We start from the raw sequence: 25,581 nt of genomic DNA, 5'->3' as shown, positions 1-25,581 counted from the left end.
GTGCTGTAGAGTAAACTTTAGATTTCAAGTATCCCCACAGAAAAAATCGAATGGTGTGAGGTCCGGTGACCGAGCTAGCCATTCTATCGTATCTCATCGTCCAATCCATCTACCATGATATTCCTCATCTAGGTAACGTCTTACTGCACCATAATGGTGTGCAGGAGCACCATCTTGTTGAAACATTATTTCCAAGTTGCCGAATTCATCTGGATTATCCTCCAGAATTTCAAGTAATAACGGTTCAATAAAATATTCAGATACACTTCACCGGTTAAGTTAGTATTGAGAAAAACAGGACCAATTATGTGGTTTCCCAAAATACCTGCCCGAACATTTATTTTTTTTTTTGTAAATTGAGTATGTGTTTCACAAGACGTAAGGATTTGTGTCACTCCAATACCTCACATTGTGTGTGTTAACATTTCCTTTGAGAGAAAAAGTACTTTCGTCACTAAAACAAATTGTTTTTATGTAATCGAGCTGTTGTTTAATTTTATTGGACATATTTTCACAGAATTCTAGTCTTCGGTCGGGGTCATCATCTGAAAGTTGGTGCACAATTTTTAATTTGTATAGATGAAATTTGATAGATGCGACTTGCGCTGTAGAAGAAGTAGGGTTATAGGGAATTGTTGGTCGTTTGACATCTTGAACACTACCTGTTTGTTTAAACTTCCGAAGAAGCTTCCTCAAATAAGCTCTCGATGTAGGGCGATCGGGGTACCTCTCATTAAAAAGACGTTCAGCTGCATGGAAATTATTTCCGAATTCACCAGTTATTAACACAGCTTCTACTTTGTCGGCTACAGTACGTACCTTTCTGCCTTTGTAAAAATTTAAACGTCTCGTTAAACAATAAATAAACTGAATATTAACTAAGAACAACTAACTGAAAACAACTTAACTAAACTTGAATTGACTAGACTAAGCAGAAACAGAAACTAAATATTCAGGTATAAACGCGTTTGCAAACTAAAAATAACTAGAGAATTAACTAAACTAAGCAGAAACAGAAACTAAATATTGAGCTATATACGCTTTTGCAAACTAAAAACAACTAGAGAATTGACAAACGTCAACTTTTTTGACAAATAACCAAAGGCGAAGGTTAGAATTTTTATTAATTAAATGCCAAACGCGAATTTTACTATTTTTTAAATTTATTCGTCAAAATCATCTTAAAGCCAAACAAAGTATACAGATTGAACCAATTTGAAACGGAACATACAATTTAATATATGTCTGTTTGAACTGCATTTGAAATAGTGGACCAATATAAAACTTGGACAAAAATAAATCCATACCCGGTGATAGACATTGTATAAAATATCGTTCAACTATCTGTCTCCTTTAAAGGAAAGAGGAGCTTGCCTTATAGTCGGATTATCAGTTTTGAACTGATCAGTAATATGACATTTCTCTATTGGAATATATTCATTGTAACTGGGTTAAGACTTTGCCTTACAGGCGGACGCCCCTCGTGGTACAGGGGGTGGCTATACAGGGATGAAGTTGTTATTTTTTTCGGAAAAATTAACGATCGATAATATGGCTGAACATTTGCCCAGAGTAAGATCTTGGTATAACTAGACGAAATCCCAAAGGGCGGACGCGAGAGTGGATACATAAGGGGTGGCGGACAGGGGTGAAGTTGCAATTTTTTGGGGAAAAATTAACTATAAGTAATATATCCGCCATTTTCATGGCTTATTATTTAGCCCCTAAAAACTCTAAATCCAAAAGGGCGGACAGCTGGGTTGGTACAGAGAGCCATAAAACGGGGTCAAATGTACCACTTACCTGCGCATTTTAGGTCTCGGTAACAATTTTCAAACTGATTTTATTATGATATTTTTATACCGATTGATTTGGAAATTTGTATGCTCACTTCTGTTACTATTCTGAAAAGCGTCAAGTAGAGTTTTCCTCAAAATTTTTCAAAAAAATTTCCGTAAATGAAAATTTTCGTAATTTTTTGAGGTAAAATCTAATTTGTAGAATCCTTTCGATTTTCTGTCAGTTATACCATGATTTTTTCCAAAAATTTTCAAACGATTTTTGCGATAAGAAAAAAAAATTTAGAAAAACTTCGTCATTTTTCTCACTCTCATTGATGTTTTCACATTCATCATCTTCGTCATTTTCACTTTCAATAATATCACATTCATTATCTGCTTCATTTTCAATCACTACTTCTCGAACTGATTCTGGCATCTGAGGTCCACTAAACCATTTGAATTTATATGTTTCATCTTCAAACTCCCAACCATGTTCTTCAACAATCAATTCTGATGGTACTTTTTTATGAGCATTTGTCCAAATATTTGAAATATAATGAGCTCGCAATAGATGTTGGTGTAATTCATCTTGACATGGTGGTAAGCTTGAAGCATCGAAATTTTTTAGTTTTTTTTTTAAGGCTCGTTCACATCATGCAACTTATACTGCCGGTTAAATAGTAAAAATCTGACATCGTTTACTTTTCTTTTTGGAATTGTTCTCGTCAGTCCTGTTCCATATAAGTGACTAAGGTTTCAAAAACTTCATTACAATCGAAGTCAGTTTCACCAAGTTGAATAAAAGCATCTTTATACTTATTACATTTAGCGCATGCGTCTAGAATTACTGATCTAAATGAACGCGCATCATTATTATTTTAATATTTTAAAATAATAATGATGCAAAATTAATGTCCAAACAGAATTTGTAAAATTATAATTAACTAATGAAAAAAAATTCAATCAATTTGAAAGTTAAAAAAAATATTGAAAATATCTACAAAGTAAATTTCAAAACTTAAAAAATTGATAATTCCACTATTAAATTGATTTTTATTAATAATTATTTGTAGAATGTTAAAGGAATTCTACAAATTGAATTTTACCTATTGATAAATAGAAATAATATATTTTGTATTTGATTATTAATGTAATAATAAATCAAATTTTTCTTATATCTGAACAATCATTATTTATGCAATATAAATTTAAAAACCTTTTTATTGTAATAAAAAATAAGTAAAATTACTATTTGTTATACCAAAAATATTTAATAATTAACATTATAAAATTACTTTAATTTAATAAAATATTAAATATCAAACATTTATTCAATTAAAAATTAATTCGTAAAATATTCGTATTTAAGAAAAAAATGTGATTTGTAAAGTAAATATGACTTTAGTTTGAAAAAAAAACATTATCATAATATCATTTTAAAACTACAAAATATTCTATAAAAGATTCAGACGATGACGTAGAGGTTTATCAAATGTATTATGAAAAGTTTTTCTAAATTTTTTTTTCTTATCGGAAAAATCGTTTGAAAATTTTTGGAAAAAAATCATGGTATAACTGACAGAAAATCGAAAGGATTCTACAAATTAGATTTTACCTCAAAAAATTACGAAAATTTTCATTTACGGAAATTTTTTTGGAAAATTTTGAGGAAAACTCTACTTGACGCTTCTCAGAATAGTAACAGAAGTGAGCATACAAATTTTCAAATCAATCGGTATAATAATATCATAATAAAATCAGTTTGAAAATTGTTACCGAGACCTAAAATGCGCAGGCAAGTGGTACATTTGACCCCGTTTTGTGGCTCTCTGTACCAACCCAGCTGTCCGTCCTTTTGGATTTAAAGTTTTTAGGGGCTAAATAATGAGCCATGGCGGACATATTACTTATCGTTAATTTTTACCCAAAAAATTGCAACTTCACCCCTGTCCGCCACCCCTTATGTATCCACTCTAGCGTCCGCCCTTTGGGATTTCGTCTAGTTATACCAAGATCTTACTCTGGGCAAATTTTCAGCCATATTATCGATCGTTAATTTTTCCGAAAAAAATTTCAACTTCATCCCTGTATAGCCACCCCCTGTACCACGAGGGGCGTCCGCCTGTAAGGCAAAGTCTTAACCCAGTTACAATGAATATATTCCAATAGAGAAATGTCATATTACTGATCAGTTCAAAATTTCGGCTCTATCTCTTGGACTATAAGGAAGCGATAAGTGGTTTGACAGCATAATAACTGCTTGTTTAGTCTAGTTTTTTCAGTGATTCTAGGCAACCTATTTGGGTGGAGTTTTGACTTGTTCTTGAATGAGTTCCGAACCCAGCAGCCCGCTGAAGTATTGGATTTTTATAATATAATTATTTGACAACCTTTTGTTGGCCAACCACCTAGAGTGGAGTTGAGCCGAAATACATTGATTTCCTGTTCCGTTTTAAATTCGTTCAATCTGTATATGTATTAGTATGATTTAATAGGTATATTAAAATAATTGTACTTTCGCATTTAATTAATAAATATTTCGGTTCTCCTACGTTCTCCTCTGGTTAATTTTCAAAAAAGTTAATGTTGACGTAAAAACAATTAGAGAATTGAAAAACGGCAACTTTTTGACAAGTAACCAGAGGCGGAGGTTTTAATATTTATTAATTAAATGCGAAACTACAACTTTAGTATTTACTTAATTTATTCATCAAAATGAGCTTAAACTCAAATAAAATTAGTATGGTATTGTCAATGAATAGGTATTGTCAATACCGTTCAAACGAGGTATCACTTTCCATAAGGTCCTATTTAAAATTATCTGTCACAGTGGCGCTGTAACGTCATCTGTCACTATTACGTCACTTGTTATGACTAATTAAGAAGCCTAAGTATGTTTATTACCTCACTCCAAATTTCACTATTAAAACTATAACCGTTCAAAAGATACGAGAGGGGAACGGACTTTTTACTAGCACTGTATATTTCATTTACTACATAATAATTAGTTTTTATTTGCAGTCCGCGCAATTTTTAACATTTTCTTTTATCTCCACGTTTTCAAAAATTGCAGTCTTCCTCGCAGTTCTAACGGACAATCCCAATCCGATGCTCTATGAGAGGGGTGGGGTTTAGCGACTCCCGGCCACATCGGAGTTACGGATGGCAGGGAGGTTCGACCCAGGGCTAAGCTGGTCGACGTGATTCTGAAGGGGCTTTTAATTTTAGAAACTCAGCACTGTTGGAAATGTTTATCTCCGGCGCCCACCTAGTAATGAAAAAAGTCTTCCTCACAGTATACACGTAGTTGAATTTCCAGATCATGTATTATTAATATTGATTGTTACCCTAGTGCATATTTAAATATTAATTAAGATATTGATAGATTAGGTTACTATTTCGATAAGATCTTTACTCACTTTGACCCTGTCATAAGGATAATTGTGGTTATGATTCTTGGTAACTACCTAGGTTAGGTTTGATCCATAGTTCATAATACACTTGTGTTTAGATCATATACTTCCGCAACAATAATTTGTAACTTCTTACTACTTGTAGACATAACAATTATTTTCAACTTATTTGTCCAATGCTTTGGTATATACTCTGGCGATTCTTTTTTTTATTGTATCTTAGGCATCTTGAGTGCAACTGTGTTCTTCCGCATCATATTTGCCCCTCATCTCTTAATTCCATTTGAAATGTGATAGATATATTTAATGAGGTGGCGTTTGGCCTATTTCACTTTTCAGATCTATTGTGGTCCTATAATCCTAGATTACATTCTCTAGCCTGGTCCAGAATGTGGTACGCAGCGTTTCTTTTAATGAGTGATTTCCATATCGATTTTAAATTTTTTTTGTGCAATTACTTCAGTCGTCAGAGACAAAAACAAGATTGCTATACATTCATAATTTTATAGGTCTGTTGATCTTGTTAAGATTACTGCGTTTAATTCTATTACATTCCGTGCTAGCGTGAAGGAAAAACATGTTGTATGTATATTTTATTCTTTTAAGTTGTGGGTTTTTTCAATTATCTTGGGATTCGCTTATTAGTAAAAGGTGGAGGTTACGCCTAAAATCCTCCAAGAGAATGCTTTCATTTCACACATACCTTGATCGTGTTTATTTTTGTTGTGTTAATTTTTATTTTATGTATATGTATAATTTAACTTTTTTTCATTCTAATCTTTCAAAACTATTGTTAGTATAATTTGAAGTGTTATTAACTATGTTTTTAATATTTTGATATGTCAATTGTCATAAGCTGTAGTCCACAGCTTTTAATACTTTTTACAATCTCCATGTAATTATTTGACTATTATAGTTTCTATGTTTTATTGCACTGAAAGAATATATAATAAGTTAACTAAGAATGGCTGTTCAGTAATATGACATTAGTTTCCTTTCTAATTCTAAAACTTAAATATTAATCAACCTTTGTATTTTAGAGACACCAATTATCGAAAAGAAAGAAGAAAATTGGAGGGAAAACATATCCGAAACTCAGCAAACTTTACAATTGGATACTTCATCCGAAGAAGAATTAGACCCCTTTACTACTAAAGTTATTAAAACCAGTGAATTCCAACCGATAACAGTCGGCAGAAAAACTCTTTTGTCTTTAGACACTTCCAGTGTTTTAATATGTAGATGGCCCATGCCTCTACGCCATCAATATTTTCGAAACCTTCTCCCAGAATTACACATTAGCATGTGTGATTTTTGTTTCAAATGTTTCCATGTTGACGATTTTGAGTTGCAGACGTTACAAAACGGATATTGTCCCTTCTGTAGGAGCTCAGCTACTAACCTAGTGGTGGAATCCAGTGATGATATTTGATATTAAACTTAGATGTTTAATAGTACTGTTTCTAAGCTTTAATACATATAAGATTTATTTTCATTATTGTTTTATTCACTCGAGTCATAAACAATATTTATTTATAGATCCACGAGAATATGATTGAAAAACATATTGGTAAATATAAAAACTATTTCTAGGTATGTAATACGTTACATTAAACTATTCTAAACTTCGGTAACTGGAACATCGGCAATAATGAAAATGCAGCCAAATAGTACATTGTCCGAATATTGTATATTCAGAGAACTACGAACACAGAGAAGCGACACGACGGTTCTAAAACGTGTACCATTTTTGTATACGCATGCCCGATTCTGGTTGTTTAACTGTCATCAACACGTGCTTATTCTTTAACTCTGGTTGTTTTACGATAGTCCGTAGGCGTATGTGGTAAATACTCGACTCAACAAGTGCATTTGACCATTTATATAATTTATTTATAGTTATAGTTAAAATATATAAGTTAAATATAAAAGTTTATAGTTATAGTTTATAGTTAAAAGTTTAATTTATATTTAAAATGTCTGGTTATGTTTGTACGATTCGCGGATGTTCATCTGTGACAGGAAAAAAGATAAGTTTATTTAGATTTCCTAAGAATAATAACATGTAATTACTATTGCTTTGTAATTATTATTAGTTATTACATATTACATAATAGTATTACTTTGACTTTCGAACAGTAAGCCGACGCCGACGTGTCTGCCCGAGCTCTCGTTAAGTGGAGCAATGAAAAATAAACTTTGGTCTGCCAAGGGATAGTTCAAAATGAAAACATTAAATTTGGTGTCAGTAGTGCTATTTATTTTATTGAAAGACGCAAGTCTCCGAAGGCTCAGGTCAAAAAATCAACAGATGGTAGCCGAGTGTCAGCGCGCTCGAAAACAACAATACGAATATAGTATTTTTAGGAAATAAAAAAATATAAAGGGTTTTATACACGAGGATATTTGATTTAAACGAAACAAAGAAATTACTAAAATGCTCAAACTAAAAATTGTTGGAAACAATTAGACTGATATTTGGGAAAATCTTAAAATTACAACAGAACAAGACTTCAAAATTGTAAAAACATGGTTGCAAATAAACAAACTTACATTAAATTATGAAAAAACTAAATACTCATCTACTTTTTGCTATATACAAAAGTTGTCTGCCAATTTTTAATTCGTTAAATATAAATAACAAAGATCAAATATATGGATCGGAGTACATAAAATATTTAGGAGTTTTAAATGGAAATTACAAATAAAAAATATTAAAACTTTATTTGTTGTATATCTCAATATTTAGTGACAATTTTGTGACCTAATCAGGAGAAAACTGTAAATTTATTAAGATTAGATATTGACAAAAGTTAAATATTTCATTACTTACAATATACTTAGAATATACTAATACGCTTATAGTTGTAAGTAATGAAGTATTATTTATAAATACAGAAAAAGTTCTTTGTTTAAAATTTGTTTTGTTAAAAATTTGTAGTGCCAAAGTGTGGATAGAAGATTGCAGACGAGAAGATTTATTATTCAAAATGGATTTACTTTATAATAATTATAGGATTTGTGAACTGTATTTTGAAGATAATGTAAGATAATTTATTAGGAAATTCCAGGACGATCTAATTATATCTTGTATCAACACAAGCCAAAAAGAATCGGTATATTATTGGTCTATCAATGCCAACATCAGGATAAACAAAAAAGTATTTTAATTTATGGTTCCATCAATACGATTGTCACCATTACTTTGCGTTGTGCGATGTATTTGCAACCTTTTGTAAATCAAAAATAATTAAACCATTAAGAATGTCAACAAAAGCCGGCCCTGCATGTTACTATTTTTTCAGTGCAATATGTCGTATTTATTGAAAATCAACATAAATGCTCAATTTTATTTAAGAATTTATATTGTGTGATATGCCCACTGACTATTAATTTTCTGGTTGTTAACTGTCATTGGCGGCTTGACCACTAAACTTCAAAGGAGTGTCGCTTCTCTGTGTTCGTAGTTCTCTGGTATATTCCACTTTGATACATTGAGCTTCTGTATGGATTGATGTCCTGTTTCGACAAATACAAAAAGTTATTAGCGAAAACTAAAAAGTGTTGAGTGACTACAGGACTATATCGACAAGTGACCTAAAAGACCTACCAGATATGTATCTCATTCCTCTCTTAACAAGGGAGGGCAAATTATTTTCCAGATGTGGCCACCTTTTGCACACCTAGTAATCGCCAGCTAGGCAGAACAATATCGGGCATTTTTTTAGTTATTCCGAACGTTACAGTCAAATCAATGATGGTGATATTGTAACGTACAATTAACCAGGATGGGTAAAAAAGAGGTAAAAAGCAAGCCCAGTAGTTTTTTACTATATTGGTTAAGGTAAAAATTAATTCAAGGGGGTGTTCTATCTTTGAATTTAGATTAAACGAAGAAACCGAGGTTTAAAGACGTCCACAATGCTACCCAGATGCACAATGCTCTCAGATGTTTTGCAGCATACAACGGCGAGCGTTGGGAAGTGGACCAACGTATCTAGACTGGGGATACTGAAACGGTTTATTTAAAACCAGGTCAGAAATAAAATAAATAGAATCATACTAACTGAAAGGGAAATGGATAAAAAATTGAACTAAATATAAAGGACACGACCTTATCTTTTGAACTGAGTGACAAGGAAAACTGAGGATTAGACGTTAAAGTATTCTTAAAAAAATATAATATAAAAAAGTAACAAATAGATTTAGTGTTTTTTTAAACCAGCATATATAAAAAAAAAACGGAAATACCCACACTTATTTTATATTCACTTTAGTAAAAATTATTCGAATTATTTATTTCCTGTTTAAGGAAAGAGAAATATGAAGTGTTTACCTACTATCTATGTTTATTGTTGGATCAATCAAAAACTCATGATGGTAACAAAATAGGCAGATGTCAAACTGGATAGTACATTTTGCTTAATGACCAGGTAAATATTTGGTTTGAAAATGTTAATATAATAGATGTTAATTAGAATAAAAAAATGAAGATAATCAAGAATTTGCCGTGGTCATGCATACATTGATTATTAAATTTCTAGACATACAATAAAATAAAAAATATATCCCTGATACACTGATACTTAACACTTCACTGGTAACTGAATATTTTTAAGGGTGCATTAAGAAAAATTCAGCTGTTAACCGTTTTTAGCACAAAACGAATAAAAGAATAAAAATGACTTACAGTCAATTATGGTTATTTTACCATACACTTTGGTTGTAGACTATACGGGACTATTTAATGACGAATAAATGGAGAAAATGCTGTCCAGGGGTTCCAAATTAAAGCTTGCCATCGGAAACCATCGAAGACGGACACTGTGTATACTCGTGGATAGGTTTCATTATCTTGTTGAGAAGAGATAAAATAGAGATTAAGAAAACGATAATATAGCTTTCTCAAAAATAAAAACACCAATTTTGTCGAAGAAAGCGAAGCTCAATCGGGATCAGTCCCGGTACGATCTGAGCTGGTTCACCGCCAGACCTAAAATAATTCTCTCAATCCCAGAAGTGACATAAAACACCACTTGGCGGTAAAAATTTAATTCAAACTCGAGTTTCTTCAACATTGGATCTTAAGCGGGCTGTATAAATAAATATTTGGATTATTCTTATTCTCGTTCGAAATTTTAAGATGCAATTCTATAAGTGTTTAATAAACCAAACCTTAGTAAATCTATATGATATAAAGAGAGAGAAAAATGCTACAATATTAGTAACAAAGTATCGTATCGTATCGTTATCGGTGACAATTTGGGTTGGAGCGGTATGAAAATGGGAATCTGCGCTGGTTTTTGGTATAGCTGGCGATCACTGTAAAAGTTGAGACTTTGGGAAGATCTTTTAGATATGTGGCAAAACAAATGGGAGACAAAAAAACCAAATCGCAATGGACAAAATAAGGGTCCAGACGTTAGCCCTAGTGTAAGTGGCAATTCAAATAAACAAATTATTATTTTACCCAATTCCTCATTGGGCATTGATCACTTTTCACTTTGGGTCTTTTCCGTTCCAAATACAATAAAAAAGGTGACGTCTTCTGTCGGTCTTGAGCTTCTTGAAACCAATTCCCAGCGATTATTTTTATGTCGTCTATCCATCGTTTTGGAGGCACCCAGTTCCACTCAGCCATACTATGATATCTATGACGCCAGCTCTTCTACTTATTTCCTCGTTTCTATGTCCGAGAGTGAGTCCAAGTAACGACCGTTCCATTCTTTTTTGGGCTACTCTGAGTTTGGTTGCTGTCATGACTGAAGTACATAATTTTTTTTTTTAAATTAGTACATAATATTCTTTTTCGTTTAAAAAAGAAGAACGTCTTCTTTTATGCGTCCCATGCTAAAGTAATTCTTCTCTTTGCAGTTTAGCGGTTTGGTTGTCGCTGGAAATTTGGATTTCATGACCTAAGTATTAATTTTTATGCACAAATGCACTTGGTGTTATAGCCCTAGAATTTTTTATGACAACTACCACAAAAAAACAAAATTAAACACATCCTTAAATCTAATGACAAAATTGGTTAAGAGAGTGCCTTGAGAAAATACTACTGAGTGAGAAACAGTCTAAATTTTCAGAGGTAATGATGCCGACCATTTACCCAAAGTTGTATTCGCAAAAAACTCTTAGAACGCCCATACTCATATCACTCGAATCCATTCTACTCCATCTTCCCCTTCTAGTAATCGGCCAAGCTGTATAGATTTTCTTTGTCTTTTAAAATTTAACAGAAAACCACATAATGTTTAATTTATATCATACATAATGTTTATTTATAATATGATGTTTAAACAAGCGCAAGGTGGACTCTCTCCGACTAAGTTTTTTCAAAACCTTAGTTTGAATATTTTGCACCGATATTTTCATTCAAAGACTGACATTCAAAGATTTTTATCACACTAAATTTTGAATAACCTAATTAAATCTCTTACTTTCTAAATCACATGATCAAACGATCCCGCGGATCCTATCGTATTGATGTCATCGGCATACATGAATAGGTCTTTCTAGCCTTTAAAAAACACAGGCAAGTGATTCATATAAAAAAAAAGTAACTGAGTCAGAATCACTCCTTGAGGAGTTCCGCAGTTATTGTGAGAAAGTCAGAGCATATAATATTTATCGCAATATAAAACTCACAATTTGAAACGTATGAAATTATCCAACTAATCGGTTACTATTAGAATCAATTAAAATATCAATCAATCATTAGCATTCAACAAATCAGTAAACAACTGATCATTATCACTCAATCAAATTATCCGTTGGACTCTTATTTGAATATTATTTAATTTACCGTCCTAAATACCATTATAAATCAATACAAAAATTAGTTAATTTGTAAATAATTTTTAAGTAGATACAACTGTTTAGACATTTTAAAAATAAATTATTAAATTAAATGTGTATTAGTTATTCATCCCATAATATTAGTTATATGTCTCAACTCAAAATAAGAAATTGAAAATATAAACTTATAAACAATAATTTTGCAATAAATAATAGGGCTTTTTTCACGTTTAATATCGAAAGTTAAGTTTAAAATAACAAATTAAAGCCAGTTTTTAAAAAAAATTGAACAAAAATCATTGAAAATATAAACGAAATGCAGATAAAAATAAATTTTTGTTATGCACCGTGCAATTTTTTATTTATTACTCAGTCCAACACTGTAATTATTTCGACAATTTCGAGGTTGCAGTCGACGGTAGAACGTTTTAGTTTGGTTAGTATAATTCCACTTACAATAGAATCTTTCTGCCTTTACGTGAATTTTGACTCCGCCTTCGCGCAGCTTTATGGTCAAGAGTGCTTGCAAGTACTATAACAAGTCCTCACAGACACTTTGTCTAAGGACTAACAACCCCAGTGAAGTCCCACGTTACCATGTGACCAATTTCTTTTATAATGTCAAAGATGTAATTCAAGGTAAATCTAACTACATTTAAAGAGTTTTTACCCCCATATTCAGTGGCTTCAAACATGTAAATCCAGATAGCCCTGATCATGGAATAGTTATTCTGAAATCGTTCTGCGATGTAGCCCGATAGGGTTTTTATATTAATATACGTTTTATAAAGGAAATTTTTTAAGTAAAAGTTTGTGTTCCGTACTGTATTTTAAAGTTTTTATTATTTTTCTTAATTAGGTATTATAAATAATGTAGTATTATAAATCAAATATGGTTTTATCACTTTTCAGCTACTAACTACCTGTTAGAAACATTAATGTCGCCCTTATAATATATATTTGTTCGTTAAGATTCAGGTCAGTAGTCAGTATTTTTAAGACAGTTTCTAAAATATCAAGTACCGAAGTTTAGTTTTGTATTGTTTATGTAACATTTTAGAAATATAATCAAATTCATACTTTTTTATTTTTATATCTAAATGGTTGGCTTATTCATAATTGGTTTTTCGGTTAACACATCTGTTAACCGAAGGGTTACCGAGGCTAACAGAGTTCGGTTAACTGATCTCTGGTCAGTGCTAGGTGTACATAAAACTTAATAGCTATACACATGTTAGACGCTGAAATTCGAGAATGCGTCAGAAACCATTGTAGCACGTGCTCAGAAATATATATACAGTAGACAAAAAGATATTTTAAAAAACAGAATTGAAGATATAGATAGTTTTGTCAACGAAAAAGTCGGTGTAGTATTTTTATTCTCGATCTCTCCAAAATATATGTTAGTAAAGAAGTAAAATAATTTCTGACAGAATACAAAAGTTAACTACAAAATATATATGTGAATGAGATCCCAGCGGAAAGTGAATAAAAAATGGTCTTAATTCCTGGTTAATTATATATTAAAATAATTGATTAATTATATTAATAAATATTGAATTTCTTACCTCATAAAACTAAAATTAATGTCAAAAAATCGTTTTGCATTTATTTATGTTTGTTACAAAAGTCGACAGTAGAGGAAGTATAATTTGAAATACCATTCTCCATCCATACCAACAACTCACAATAGAACTTACAAAAATAATACATAACACTAATAATAAATAACAGGTTGAACACTATTTATGTTACCTGTTAATTCGCAATATAATAAAAGCTAACAAAAACCTTATCAAATCTTACCTGATTTCAGTGAATAATCTAAAATATCTTTCAGTTCCATCCAATCTACTTCCTTATCTTCACCAGCCAATTTTAAGAAGAACTGGTAAACCTGACTGAATTCTTGCTTCTCCTCTTCTGTCGGTGGTGCTGCAACCTATAGGGATAACCGAATATATTTTATTTTACTGTTATTATAGTTTGTTCTTGAATTCATAGCTTGTAGCATTGGGAGATGCAGCAGAAGCAATATGATATATATCTATAACTTTTTTATAAAGCAAAAACTATAAAGTCTCGTTATTAAACTCATTTAAATGCGACATTTACGTACTGACCTGACAATAAAATATAGGTAAAATATCAACATTTTGGGTTACCCCTATTCTCACTATTTTAAACATTACACATTCTTACACCCTTGAAATACTTTTTAAGCTCTGTGACATATCATGCAACCTTTTGAGACTTAGTTTTGGAAAGTTTATACAATTTCTACAACTAAAAAATTTTAACACCGTTGAATTGGTAATTCATTAAACAATAATGAATAGAGCACAAAAAAAAGCGCAAAAAGATCTTGGACTCTTCTAATCTGGAATGTTTATTGAGTTATGTTTGTTAAATTGTTTTTTCGTATCACGCTTTCCTTGATTTCTATTTATATTTATACTTCAAGCTTGTCTCTTCCCATTTTTAACAGAAGGTCTCATTTGATAATATTTTCTATCAATTATATTGAACTATATTATAGTAAACTCACACATTTTCATGACGTTTTGCTTTTTATTTACAACATAATGTTTTCTATTTTAGATGTTTTGTGTACCTAATTAGATACAAAAAAATTTTAATTTATAATTAATTTCGAATGCAAGTAAAGAATTGAATATTTCATTACGTCCTCTACATTTTAGTTTCGCCACGTATCCATAGATGTCGTACAAGGAGTGAAAATGAAGTGTTGCATACATTTAGACAACTATTTTGCATCAAAATGATAAAATAAGACAATCACGGTTGTTTTTAATCATTCTATTTGATTCTATAGGTCATAAAAAATACATTGGATAATAATCAAACTATATAATAGAAAGCAGATTCATCAATCTGACCCTAACTCTATAATGTCAAAGTGACTATCTCCTTGCAGTAGTTACAGGCAGCTTCGTTATATCTTGTGATATATAAATCGTTTCATGAAGGTCATGCCGACCACACTGGATACACTATATATGTATATAACAAACAATAAGATAATTATCTTACATGATTTATTTTAAATACATGAAAACTATTAAACGATTGCTGTAAAGATCTCATACAAAGTAAAATATAGAAAACCTAAAAGAATACAAAATGAAACCATGAACTAGATACTAAAATAATGCAGAATGGTCTTTATTCGGAAAATAATATCATGTATACAAGATTTTTAACTAATATATTTCAGAGTTTTGTTCCGAAAGATTTCCGAGGTTAGTACTTACAATTAAACGTAGAACTAAGATTAATAACATTACACGAATTAATATTAACCTCAAAAGTCTTCCGGGTTGAACCGCGTCGATTATATCATTGCGCCGAGGTTTCGACATCTTCTTTGATGTCTTCTTCGGGGCTTCCGAGGTCTCAGTCTCCCGAGCCTCCGGATGCGCTAAGAGTTTCATGGGTTGCAAAGAACAACTTATTATCGACTCAGTCATTTCTAACCAGACATACACCACAAAAAGGAACCTCTTCACTGTCTTTATTGACTATAAGAAAGCTTTGGACTCAGTGCCGCATGAATAGCTGGTAGATATATTAAGAATATATAAAGTCGATGATAATATAATGACCTTCTTAAGACATATAATGACAGATTGGAAGATTAAAATTCACCTCCAAATACCTCGTGAAAACAATATCGAAACGGAAAATATCGCAATTAGCCGCGGCCTATTCCAAGGAGATTCGCTAAGTCCATTGTGGTTCTGCCTAGCGATGAACCCATTTTACCAGCTACTGAACTGCACTGACTCAGGTTTTAGCATTAAAAACAACAATGGCGAAGCTTAATCCTCTGTTAATATTAGTATTAATAATATGCAAAATGACCAAAACATCGAGGCCATGGAAAAAATTGACATGTATAAATATCTAGGAGTAAAGCAAGCGCGGAAAATTGACCATAACAAATTAAAATAGAATTAACATCAGAGTTCATACGAAAGGTAAAACAGCTACTCCGCTCTTATCTTATTAGTAAAAATGTGTTTAAGACATTAAACGCCTACGCATTTTCCGCGCTTAGCTACTCATTTGGGATTATTAAGTGGACTAAAACGGATATAGAAACTCTTCAGCGAAAAGTATGAACACACCTCACAAAGGCACAAAAACACCATCCTCGAGGTGCAGTAAAAAGAACGACATTACCGCGGTATTTAGGAGGACGAGGACTTATCGATATAAGCGAGCAATTAGAAAAACATTACTAATTTAAGAACTTATTTGCAGTAGATGACACAACATCGATCAAACTGACAAACAAGAAATGCGCATAAACCATCTTACTAAGAACGAAAAAATGCGCATCTGGATGGGTAAACCTCTACACGGGCGACATCCGAATTAAGTCAGTCAAGATTATGTCTACAATATAGCGTCGAACTATTGGTTGACATCAGGAAAGATGTTCCCTGAAACAGAAGGTTCATTACTTGCCATTCAGTATCAGATTATACCAACCAAAAATTACCTGAAATATATCGTCAAAGACCCTCAGTCCAAAACGTCAAATGCCGATATGGATGTCAAGCCCAAGAAACCATCCAACATCTTACAGGGGGTTGCCAGGCATTTGCTGCAACTGAATATAAAGAAGGGCATGACTCAGTAGGGAAGATTCACCATCAAGAGATAGCTTTTAAACTGGGACTACTACAAACAAACCATTTCCCATATTATCAATACGTTCCTGAGAGTATGCTTGAGAATGACAACTACCAGCTATACTGGGATCGCACTGAGCTCACAGACCAAACTGTAGCACATAATAGACCAGATATCGTGCTAATTAATAAACTAACGAGACAAACAACACTAATCGATGTGGCGATACCTAACAACAATAATCTGAGTGTTAAGTACAACCAAAAGATCGCCAAGTACAGAGATCTAGAAATACAAATAAATAAGGAGACACTGGAGAATGGAAAGTACTCAGACGATACCTATTATTCTTTCTACCACTGGAGTCATTCCGAAGAGCTCCTAGAAAACATAAAAAAGCTGGGTATAAATGAACATCTATATAAGATTATGCAGAAAGCTGTACTACTGACGTCCAGATGCGTGCGAAACAATCAGTTTAGTCATGAGTACCAAAAACGAGAAACAATAGATTCTCAATTCTACAACGGTCAACACAATTCTCAAAAACCCTCCTATTTACCTTTACACCACATAACCCTCCTCTCAGTGGCTGACTATTCCAGATAGTATTATAGTCATCGCGAGTAAGTGACGTATCGTGATCGGTATCGATCCGATCGATTCAACACCATTCCAACCGTGAAATAGTAATATATAGTATCGGATAAGTAGTAAGAGATAAGTACTTTAAAACAAATTGGGTTTACAGTTATAGTTGGATCACCTGCAATAACATCAAACATTGTCATCAAAATTAAGCTTTCTGTCGAGTCAAGCACATTGGCTGGAGAACTGTGGGCAACATCTTGATCACTACAGCCGTTCAGTTCGGTCAAATTATGGCAATCCTAAGCACCATCTAATGATTTTTTGTCATTACATGCCGCATACACTTTGTCGTTTTGAGATTACTCTTCTTCAATTTATTTCTCATATTTATGTATGTGTCTGTGCAGCGTTGGTTGTTTATTTATAATTCTTTCCGTGTCTGCATCCTGTCTTCCAGTCTGTTAGTTTCATTAATTTTAAATCCTCTTCACTGATGGTCATATAACAGTGTAACAATTTCTTCAGGTTATGGAAAAAATTAAAACGCTTCAGTAAAAGTTCTATGCACATGTTTGTTTGAAATAACTGTCTGCTATCTCACACACTTTTGCTTGATGGTCAGTACAAAAAGCGGATTCTAATAGTGTTAAAATCAGTTCGAATTTGAATCGAACTTTTAGTTAGTATTTCAAATGAAATTACTTTATCACTCCTCCCAACTTAATTGCTTCCATTAGTTACAAAATTATAAGAGAAGCAAACACATTTTTATTGACAGATCATCCTGTACTGTCATATTTACCACATTAAAAGATGAGACTAGAACAATAAAGAAAATTCCCCCGAATTCGCTCCATCTCAGTATTAGATCAGATAATATATACAATTCCCTTCCTTTTAAGTTAGTAAATGCATCGATGTGAACGTTATTTAGATTTTTTTGTAGAACATCATACTTCGTGCATTTTAGCTATCTACATATATATTAGCAACGATGATGGTGCAAAAGCAAGCTGTTTATGTATATTAAACTTACTTTCTTATCTACTTCACCATATCCTACTTCTTCATCGTGCTCCCTATAAAAATTAAATTATTAGTGTACTGTTAACAAAATTTAAATAAAACCAAGGAGGGGGTTAAAAGAGTCTCAATGTTAAAATAAGTTTTTTGAACTCGAATATATTTTTTATTTAATTAACATTCATAAATATTAATCTCAACATTAAAAACGTGTCTGTACAAACTTACAATCTAAATGTTTTGCGTTAATAGCGGTAATATGGTCGGAAATATGATTGTAGATTGCCTGATATGGATTTAAAATTATGTATCTCGGTAGCTGCTAAAATATGCATATATTTGCTATTTTAAATTCATAACAGGATATATTACAGGAATAGATATAAATAGTAGAAGATACCTTCTTTTAGATATAGTATTTCCTGTAGTAAGTTTACGTTCCATAAGGCTCAATTTGGTTGTGGCTCTCGTAAAAATATCTTGTACAAAAAATATATGAAATGCTATTCAATACTGACTTTAGCTACCTACAATTTATCAATCTCACTAATACTATAGGAAATGGACCAACATCAATACCACGATAAGTAGACCACAATTTAAATTCAATGAGGATTTTTTATTTAATTTCAAAACTGACTATATAAAAAATTTAACCAAAAATGTTATAAAAACTGATTACTATTAATAATGATATTGTATCAAATATTCCAATTTTTTCCGTTTATGTGGTCATAATTGTTTTTCTTATCCAAAATGATATTTTCTCTTATACGAATCTTATGCGAATACTAGATTAGATAGCAATTTCAATCTCTAAACCAAGAGTACCAAAACCAAATTCCTAAGTGCGTGAAAAGCAATGAATTGAATTTAAGCATGCGTAAGTTAGGTTTAGTAATTTGCAGATTTCTTGCATACGTGAAGTAAATAATTTTGTTCATTTTCGTCAAATGGTGAGAATCATCTACATGCTAGTTCAATAGATACTTCAAGGTTAAACATCTCAGAAAAAGTTAATAAAATTGTGTAAATATGAATATATTGAATATACATTACAGTGGTAATTAAAGGTATAAATAATACCACGTTCTAATAAATTAAAGGTTTATCAAAATAAATTTAAATATTTCCTCCATTGATCTACCTCTTATATGTCGTTCTCCTGTGTCCAATATCCAATTAGAAAGGACCAACGCCGCGCAACTTTGGCATTTCCAAATGATACTGAGAAGCGAGTGATAGGTGACATTCTTCGTCGTGTCGTGATCGGTATTAACGCCTTTCAGGTTTGACCGGTACAAAAATTGGAATCTGCGCTGATTCTTACTAGGTGGCACGAACTATATTTCCCTAATGATCTAGTTATATAAACTTATTCATCACAAGAATATTCTTAGTTTTTTTATAATAAACTTTTTTAACGGCTTAGTTATAACGACTTACAATGAAAAAAATATAAAAAAAGTGGTGCACGAATTGTTGGAAAGAGAAACCATATTAAAAAGTATACCTGAATAAAACTAATGACATAAAAGTTTAATTTCTGAGATATGTTTAACCGTGTTGCATATATTGCAATTATTTGTATTTTGAATTATTTTTATTTTCAAGCAATATTTTCGAATAGTTTCAAATTAAATACAACTGTAACCAATATGTATATTTCTATTAACGAAAAATACGCAAAAAAACAGTGAACTACATATGAAATTTCTACATACTTTATTGGAGTAGTTACTAGATTGTTGATTTGTAGTTTCCAAATTGTTTATATCTTAATTTACATGATCCCTCTAATACTCATTTATTTTTAGCTTTAGGATGTCAAAGACTATCTTGTTTGAACTAGAAAGCCATTAGTTGAACGTGAACATAAGTAATCGTAAACACGACTTCATAGATATACTTATCAGTCTGTTCTACCTTATACGAAATTATAAAGTTTGATTTTTTAATATTCTCCTGATGTGGACCCGAATAACGTACAGGTTTTTCTTATATAAATTTTCTTATCTAGTTACGGTTGGAGTAGTAAATTTTTTTAGAACGACATATTTTTTAAGGCGTGATATTTGGAACTGGATCCCCTAACTAAATCATATTTCCGAAGAACTACTGAAAAGTAGCCTAGTAGAAAAGCTCCAGTAAGAACTAAAAAACTCGAGCAATAATATTCGATACAGCGATGAAATGAAATAAATTAGATATAGATAGCGTTCAGCATTCATAAAGTTCTAGACATTTCTTTGTATTAATAATATTAATCTAACGCTGGGAACTTAAAAGGGACATTTTTGAACAATTCACTTACGACCCAACAAGTGAAGAAATAACCAACATAAAAACACTTAAATATCTGGAACGGTTGTAAAAGGAACTAAATATGCGCCACTACAAAAAGTAACAGAAGCTAAATAAAAGGCAGAAAAGTCATGTAAGAGGAAGAAAGTTTTTGATAAAAGTTTAAGAGTTTGGTTTATATTTACAACAAACCATATAGAGCAGCTGCACATATGACTAAAATTCCCAAATTAATCTCCAACCTTCGCCGAAATGATGAAACGTGAAGAAGTATTAGTTTAACTAATTTTACTATGATGTTAAAAGTGTTGCTTCTTCTGGCCAAAAGTAAATTTTTGTTTCGTGATGTCAGATCGACTCTTCGTTTGAGTATTTGTTCCCTAGACTATAGAGGTACTAATAACTATCACAATCATGAACATTGTCACGATCCCTGTAAAGAGTTTCAAGGGACTTATTAATTGCATTATGTATATTTAATAAATAAATTATATGTTGAATACGGGAATATCCTTCAAGTTAGAAATATACTTATCAGTATCTTTTAGTTGCATTTCTTTTGAAATAATATAATTCTTATGACTGAAAGCTGTCTGGGTTAGAAACACTTATAAAATTGACTTAGTACTAGTACTGTGTACTAGCACTAAGTCTAGTGCTTAGCACCATGAAAGTTAATACGTTTATATAGTATGTATAGAAAGTATTATGAAAAGGAGTGGCACTTAAATCAGGTTAGCAAATACTGAATCCTGTAGATCCAACTATTCATTCTAAACTATTGGATTTTATCATATAAAGCATGTACCGAAACTACTATATTCTTAAATAGTAGTACCTCGATGTCGCTGCTGGTCACAATAGAGTCTAATTTTAAATTGTGTAAGTCGATATTTTATCCATAATTATTTATTTGTAGTCTAAATAACGTCTAAATTAATTATCTACTGAACAATGGAAGAAACTGGATTCGGACAGAGCTCTAATGAAAATGAGTATATTTCAAACATAAAAGTAATTTAGTGAAAAAGTTAACCATAGTTAAAGCATTCGTAGATATTAGAAAAAAGCATTCGATATCACGTAAAATTTGTAAAATGACATCAAAAAAACAAGGGCCGTTGCAAAATATATTGACTCAAAAGTTTCAGAAGTGAACCAAAAGTGAACTATACATTGTAATGAAAAGAAAAATATAATACATTGACATGGAACGATTAGCTCAGACTTACGTCGCCAACTATGAATAAAACTGTAATAAAACTGCATTTATAATTTTTAACAACAGACATTAGAAAAGGCGCCCATGTTATTGTCATTTTGCCCAATTTTAATTTTATATACATCTATCAATGTGCTTTGTTAATTTTAACTTCCCAGATAAGTAGAAGCATGTTTAGGTATATTAATTTTTATTCCTCGTGTATTTCTTTTTATGAGAAATCTAATCTTTACCAAACTGAACTTAAGTAAAACTCCAGTATTATTGTAATAGTAAAAACTAGAATAATTTTAAAAACCTGAATCGTTGAAATACTTTCTGAACAGTGAGAATATTTAACCATAGCTATGAAATAATTTCGGGGCGATACATCACAACTTTAACTTGTAAAAAAATAAATTAGAGACTTATTTAAATATCCTATTAAAGAAATTTATCACGCCCTTAACAGGGTCATTAGTATCATCATCTCTCCTTGGAGGATATTGTGGATAACCAGGATACTGGTTAGGAGGAGGATAATAGCCACCGCCGGCCTGTGGATTGTATCCAGAGTATCCGGAATATCCGTCTGAAGGTGGCGGATATCCCGGATTGCTAGAAGGATATCCAGGATGACTTGGATAATTGGGTTGAGGAGGTTGAGAATATCCTCCATGATAATTAGAATATGGCGAAGGATAAGAAGGAGTGCTAGGTTCCGGATAAGAAGGACTACTAGGTTGAGGGTAGGAGGGACTGTGTGGTTCTGGGTGAGAAGGATACGGTTGTGGATATGATGGAAACGAGGGAGCGGTAGGTCTATCTTCCTCCTCCTCCTCGTCCACAGTATCCCGGAGATGTCTAATATTATCATAATTGTAACCATACTCCATAACGTTTTGTTTTTCTGTGAAAATTCTAAGTATGAATTCTCCTTCTTCGTTGGGGTCGAATGTGGAAGGTACGATGCAGTATGTTCCAGGAGGTAGCTTAAATCGACAGCTGACTTCACGTAAATTGACAAAGGACGGAGAGCGTGCCACTGATGCGTTGTATTTGAAGAAATTAATGTCTAATGGTTTGGGAAGCCTGTCTGGATATTTTAACTGAAAAATAAAATATATCTTATTAAATAAATAAATTAACAAACCTTACAAATTTTAAATTAATGAGATACAACCGAGTATGCAAGAACCCGACAATATGCTTGAATGGAACCAACGCGTTTTAATTGTATAACTGCATAATAGTACCAATTTACACTTTTGTAATTCGAAAAAAATGGGAAATGTATTTTTATAAAGTCTATTTTGACTCTAAAATCACTAAAACGACAAAAATAATGTGCAAGTGGTGTAGTTCAGTTAACCGATATAACAATGTGCAGGTGACATAGTTGAGTTACCCAAGAATTTATTTAATTTTTATGGTTATGAAAATAGTTGGAGAGGGAAGATAAGCGGATTTTAAACGCGCATATATACTTAATAAAGTTCTTCCTACATTTCCTTACGACGTTTTAAGACTCTAGGAGGTTTCCTTCAGGCGGAGACAGACAGACGGATAAACAACGACCCGACTTCAAGAACGACAGGTCTTTAATAAGTGTTGCAAACATCTTTTCATTTAAAAATAATCAAAAAATATTGATTTTTAATTAGGAACGTTTATAGGTACTTCAAGACGCTAATTTTATTGGTAGCAATAATTATAAAAGTTTGTTAAGAAAAGAATTTAGCCCTTATTTTAGTATTTTGAAAGTTATTACTGAAAAAATTAGATCTCAAAGTAATTCGAACCATAGCCGTTCCACGTACGATCCAAACCATTTGAATCTCTTTGGTTGTGTATCTAAAGCCAAAATAAGGCCATTAAGTTGCTCATGAGAGGGATTGTAGGAGAAATGGATTTAAAATAAAACAGTAACAGCATCAACAAAAAGCAGCCTTTATCAGTCTCAAACAGTGCAGAGAAAGCTCTGAACTGAGCAGGACCTCTTCAGGACTCTGGGACCGAGTTTGTAGGGATATTCTTATCTCCATCGTCCCAATGGTTAAGAGGAAAATTTATGCGTTTATAGGATTATACAAATTTTAACCATGGCTGCCTATTTTATCTAACGAATAGTGGGCTTTAAATAATCCATCAATTCAAAAGAAATAAGAAATCGAATAAATAGTCTCGAGTATCATCATCACTCTGGCTTTACAACCCTGTATGGGTCATAGCTTCCTCAAGAATTTCTATCCATTACCTTCATTCGCCAAGCACGTATTCCCATATTTCTTATGTCTTCATCAATGGAACTTTGTTCTGGGTCTTCCTCTTCTTTTCTGACCAATGGGTCTATTAAGGAGTGTTTTAGCCTTTGTACTTTTCTTTCGAAACATCCTAACATGTTTTAATTATTTTTTGTTAGACACCAGGTCTCTGGACCATATGTTGGGACTAGGCGTATTATTTTTTTATAGAGTTTAACTTTGTATTTCTCGATATAATTGAGGATTTAAGAAAGAGATTAAGCACAAAATAGAATCTGTTGTGCTTATTTTTATGTAATTTTTGGTGTTTAGTATTCAACCCATTTTTGTAGCCGCTTATTTTAGTGCTAAATACGCCTCTCGTACAGCGATTTTTCGTTCTCCCAACAATATTGATATCGTTAGCATAGACAGGATTTGCACTGATTGGTTATATATTTAACCGTTGGTTGTGATTTGTGACATACGCAGTACTTGTTCCAGCGCCAGACTGAACAGTATACAGGAGAAAGGTTTTCCCTGGAGCAGCCTGTTTCATTGCTTTAAACATTTCTCTTATATTTACAGAGTCGTAGGCTACTTTATAAAGCCATATTCCAGTGTCGAGTCCAGTATTGATTATCTACGCCATATTCCAGTGTTTTTTGTAAAATTTGCCTCACGAGTTTTCCAGGTTTTCTTCTTCTTCCTCTATATTACGTGCCTGGTTAAAGTATTCCACCCATCTATTCAATACATCTGTCGTTGATAATAGTTCACCATTCCGACTACTGCATTGGCTTGTGCCTTGAATATTTTTTTCTGCTGATATTAACTTTCCTATAAAATGCTCTGAATTAAGATTTTCTATATATTATATAAGTTACTTATTTAAGTGGTTTCATTTTTTTTTGTGTATCCTCTTTTTTTCTCTTCTCTACAGTTGTTCTAATTCATCGGTTAAGCATCTTTCCCTAGGCTTCATTTTTAGCTTTTGTTGCTTTCTTGCATTAATCGTCAAATCAATGATATTTACGGCTACAATTATCTGTTCCCATTTTATCTTGTGCTGCTCCTTCAATATCTTCCTTTATTCTGGTCCAGTACGAGTCTATATCTTTCTGGCCTTCTTCATTTAGATTTTGATTCCTTAGCCTGTTAGTGATGTTATACATTTTATTTTGTTACCGCTAAAAAACAAACAACATGAGAACAAATTATTGACGATGGTAACGATATTTAAAATAATATTGAAAATACAAACATAAGTTTCATAAATAGAACTCATAAACTTACGTGATATATAGCAAAACCAACGGTAAGTAATTCGGCGCCACTTTGACGTAGAGCTCTTCGATTTTTCTGCATTAGCGCTACGATTATTGTGCATTTGTTCTCATCATCGTCGTCGTCAACGTCAGTCAAAGTAACTCTGTATTGTGGATTATGACAGAAGGAAGCTGAAAATTAAGTTACTAGTTTAATAAGTTGTAATAACTAACTGATAAAATTTTTTTCAAAATGGTATTTAAAACTTTTAGATTTTTTGGTATTTAAAACTTTTA

General features: G+C 32.0%; 2 protein-coding genes across 7 annotated transcripts in view; one reads left to right on the top strand and one right to left on the bottom strand.

The window, feature by feature from the left end:
- Oseg1 (intraflagellar transport protein Oseg1) overlaps nt 1-6,689 on the top strand; it is a 61,803-nt gene extending 55,114 nt beyond the window's left edge. For both annotated transcript variants that reach the window (XM_072534744.1, XM_072534743.1), the window contains exon 15: nt 6,235-6,689. In XM_072534744.1, the coding sequence (XP_072390845.1) occupies nt 6,235-6,626 (392 nt within the window). In that variant the 3' untranslated portion in view covers nt 6,627-6,689. The remainder of the gene's footprint in view (nt 1-6,234) is intronic.
- The window catches only part of LOC140443464 (calpain-A-like), a 343,829-nt gene that overhangs the window by 101,304 nt on the left and 216,944 nt on the right, over nt 1-25,581 (bottom strand). For all 5 annotated transcript variants that reach the window (XM_072534748.1, XM_072534749.1, XM_072534745.1 and 2 more), the window contains 4 exons: nt 25,313-25,476; nt 22,665-22,882; nt 18,282-18,324; nt 13,799-13,934 (listed from right to left, as the gene is read on the bottom strand). In XM_072534748.1, the coding sequence (XP_072390849.1) occupies nt 13,799-13,934; nt 18,282-18,324; nt 22,665-22,882; nt 25,313-25,476 (561 nt within the window). The remainder of the gene's footprint in view (nt 1-13,798; nt 13,935-18,281; nt 18,325-22,664; nt 22,883-25,312; nt 25,477-25,581) is intronic.

This window comes from Diabrotica undecimpunctata, chromosome 6 (genome assembly GCF_040954645.1).
Source record: "Diabrotica undecimpunctata isolate CICGRU chromosome 6, icDiaUnde3, whole genome shotgun sequence".
Lineage (NCBI taxonomy): Eukaryota > Metazoa > Arthropoda > Insecta > Coleoptera > Chrysomelidae > Diabrotica > Diabrotica undecimpunctata.
Note: the sequence above shows the minus strand (reverse complement) of the source record. Positions and strands in the feature narration are given on the sequence as shown.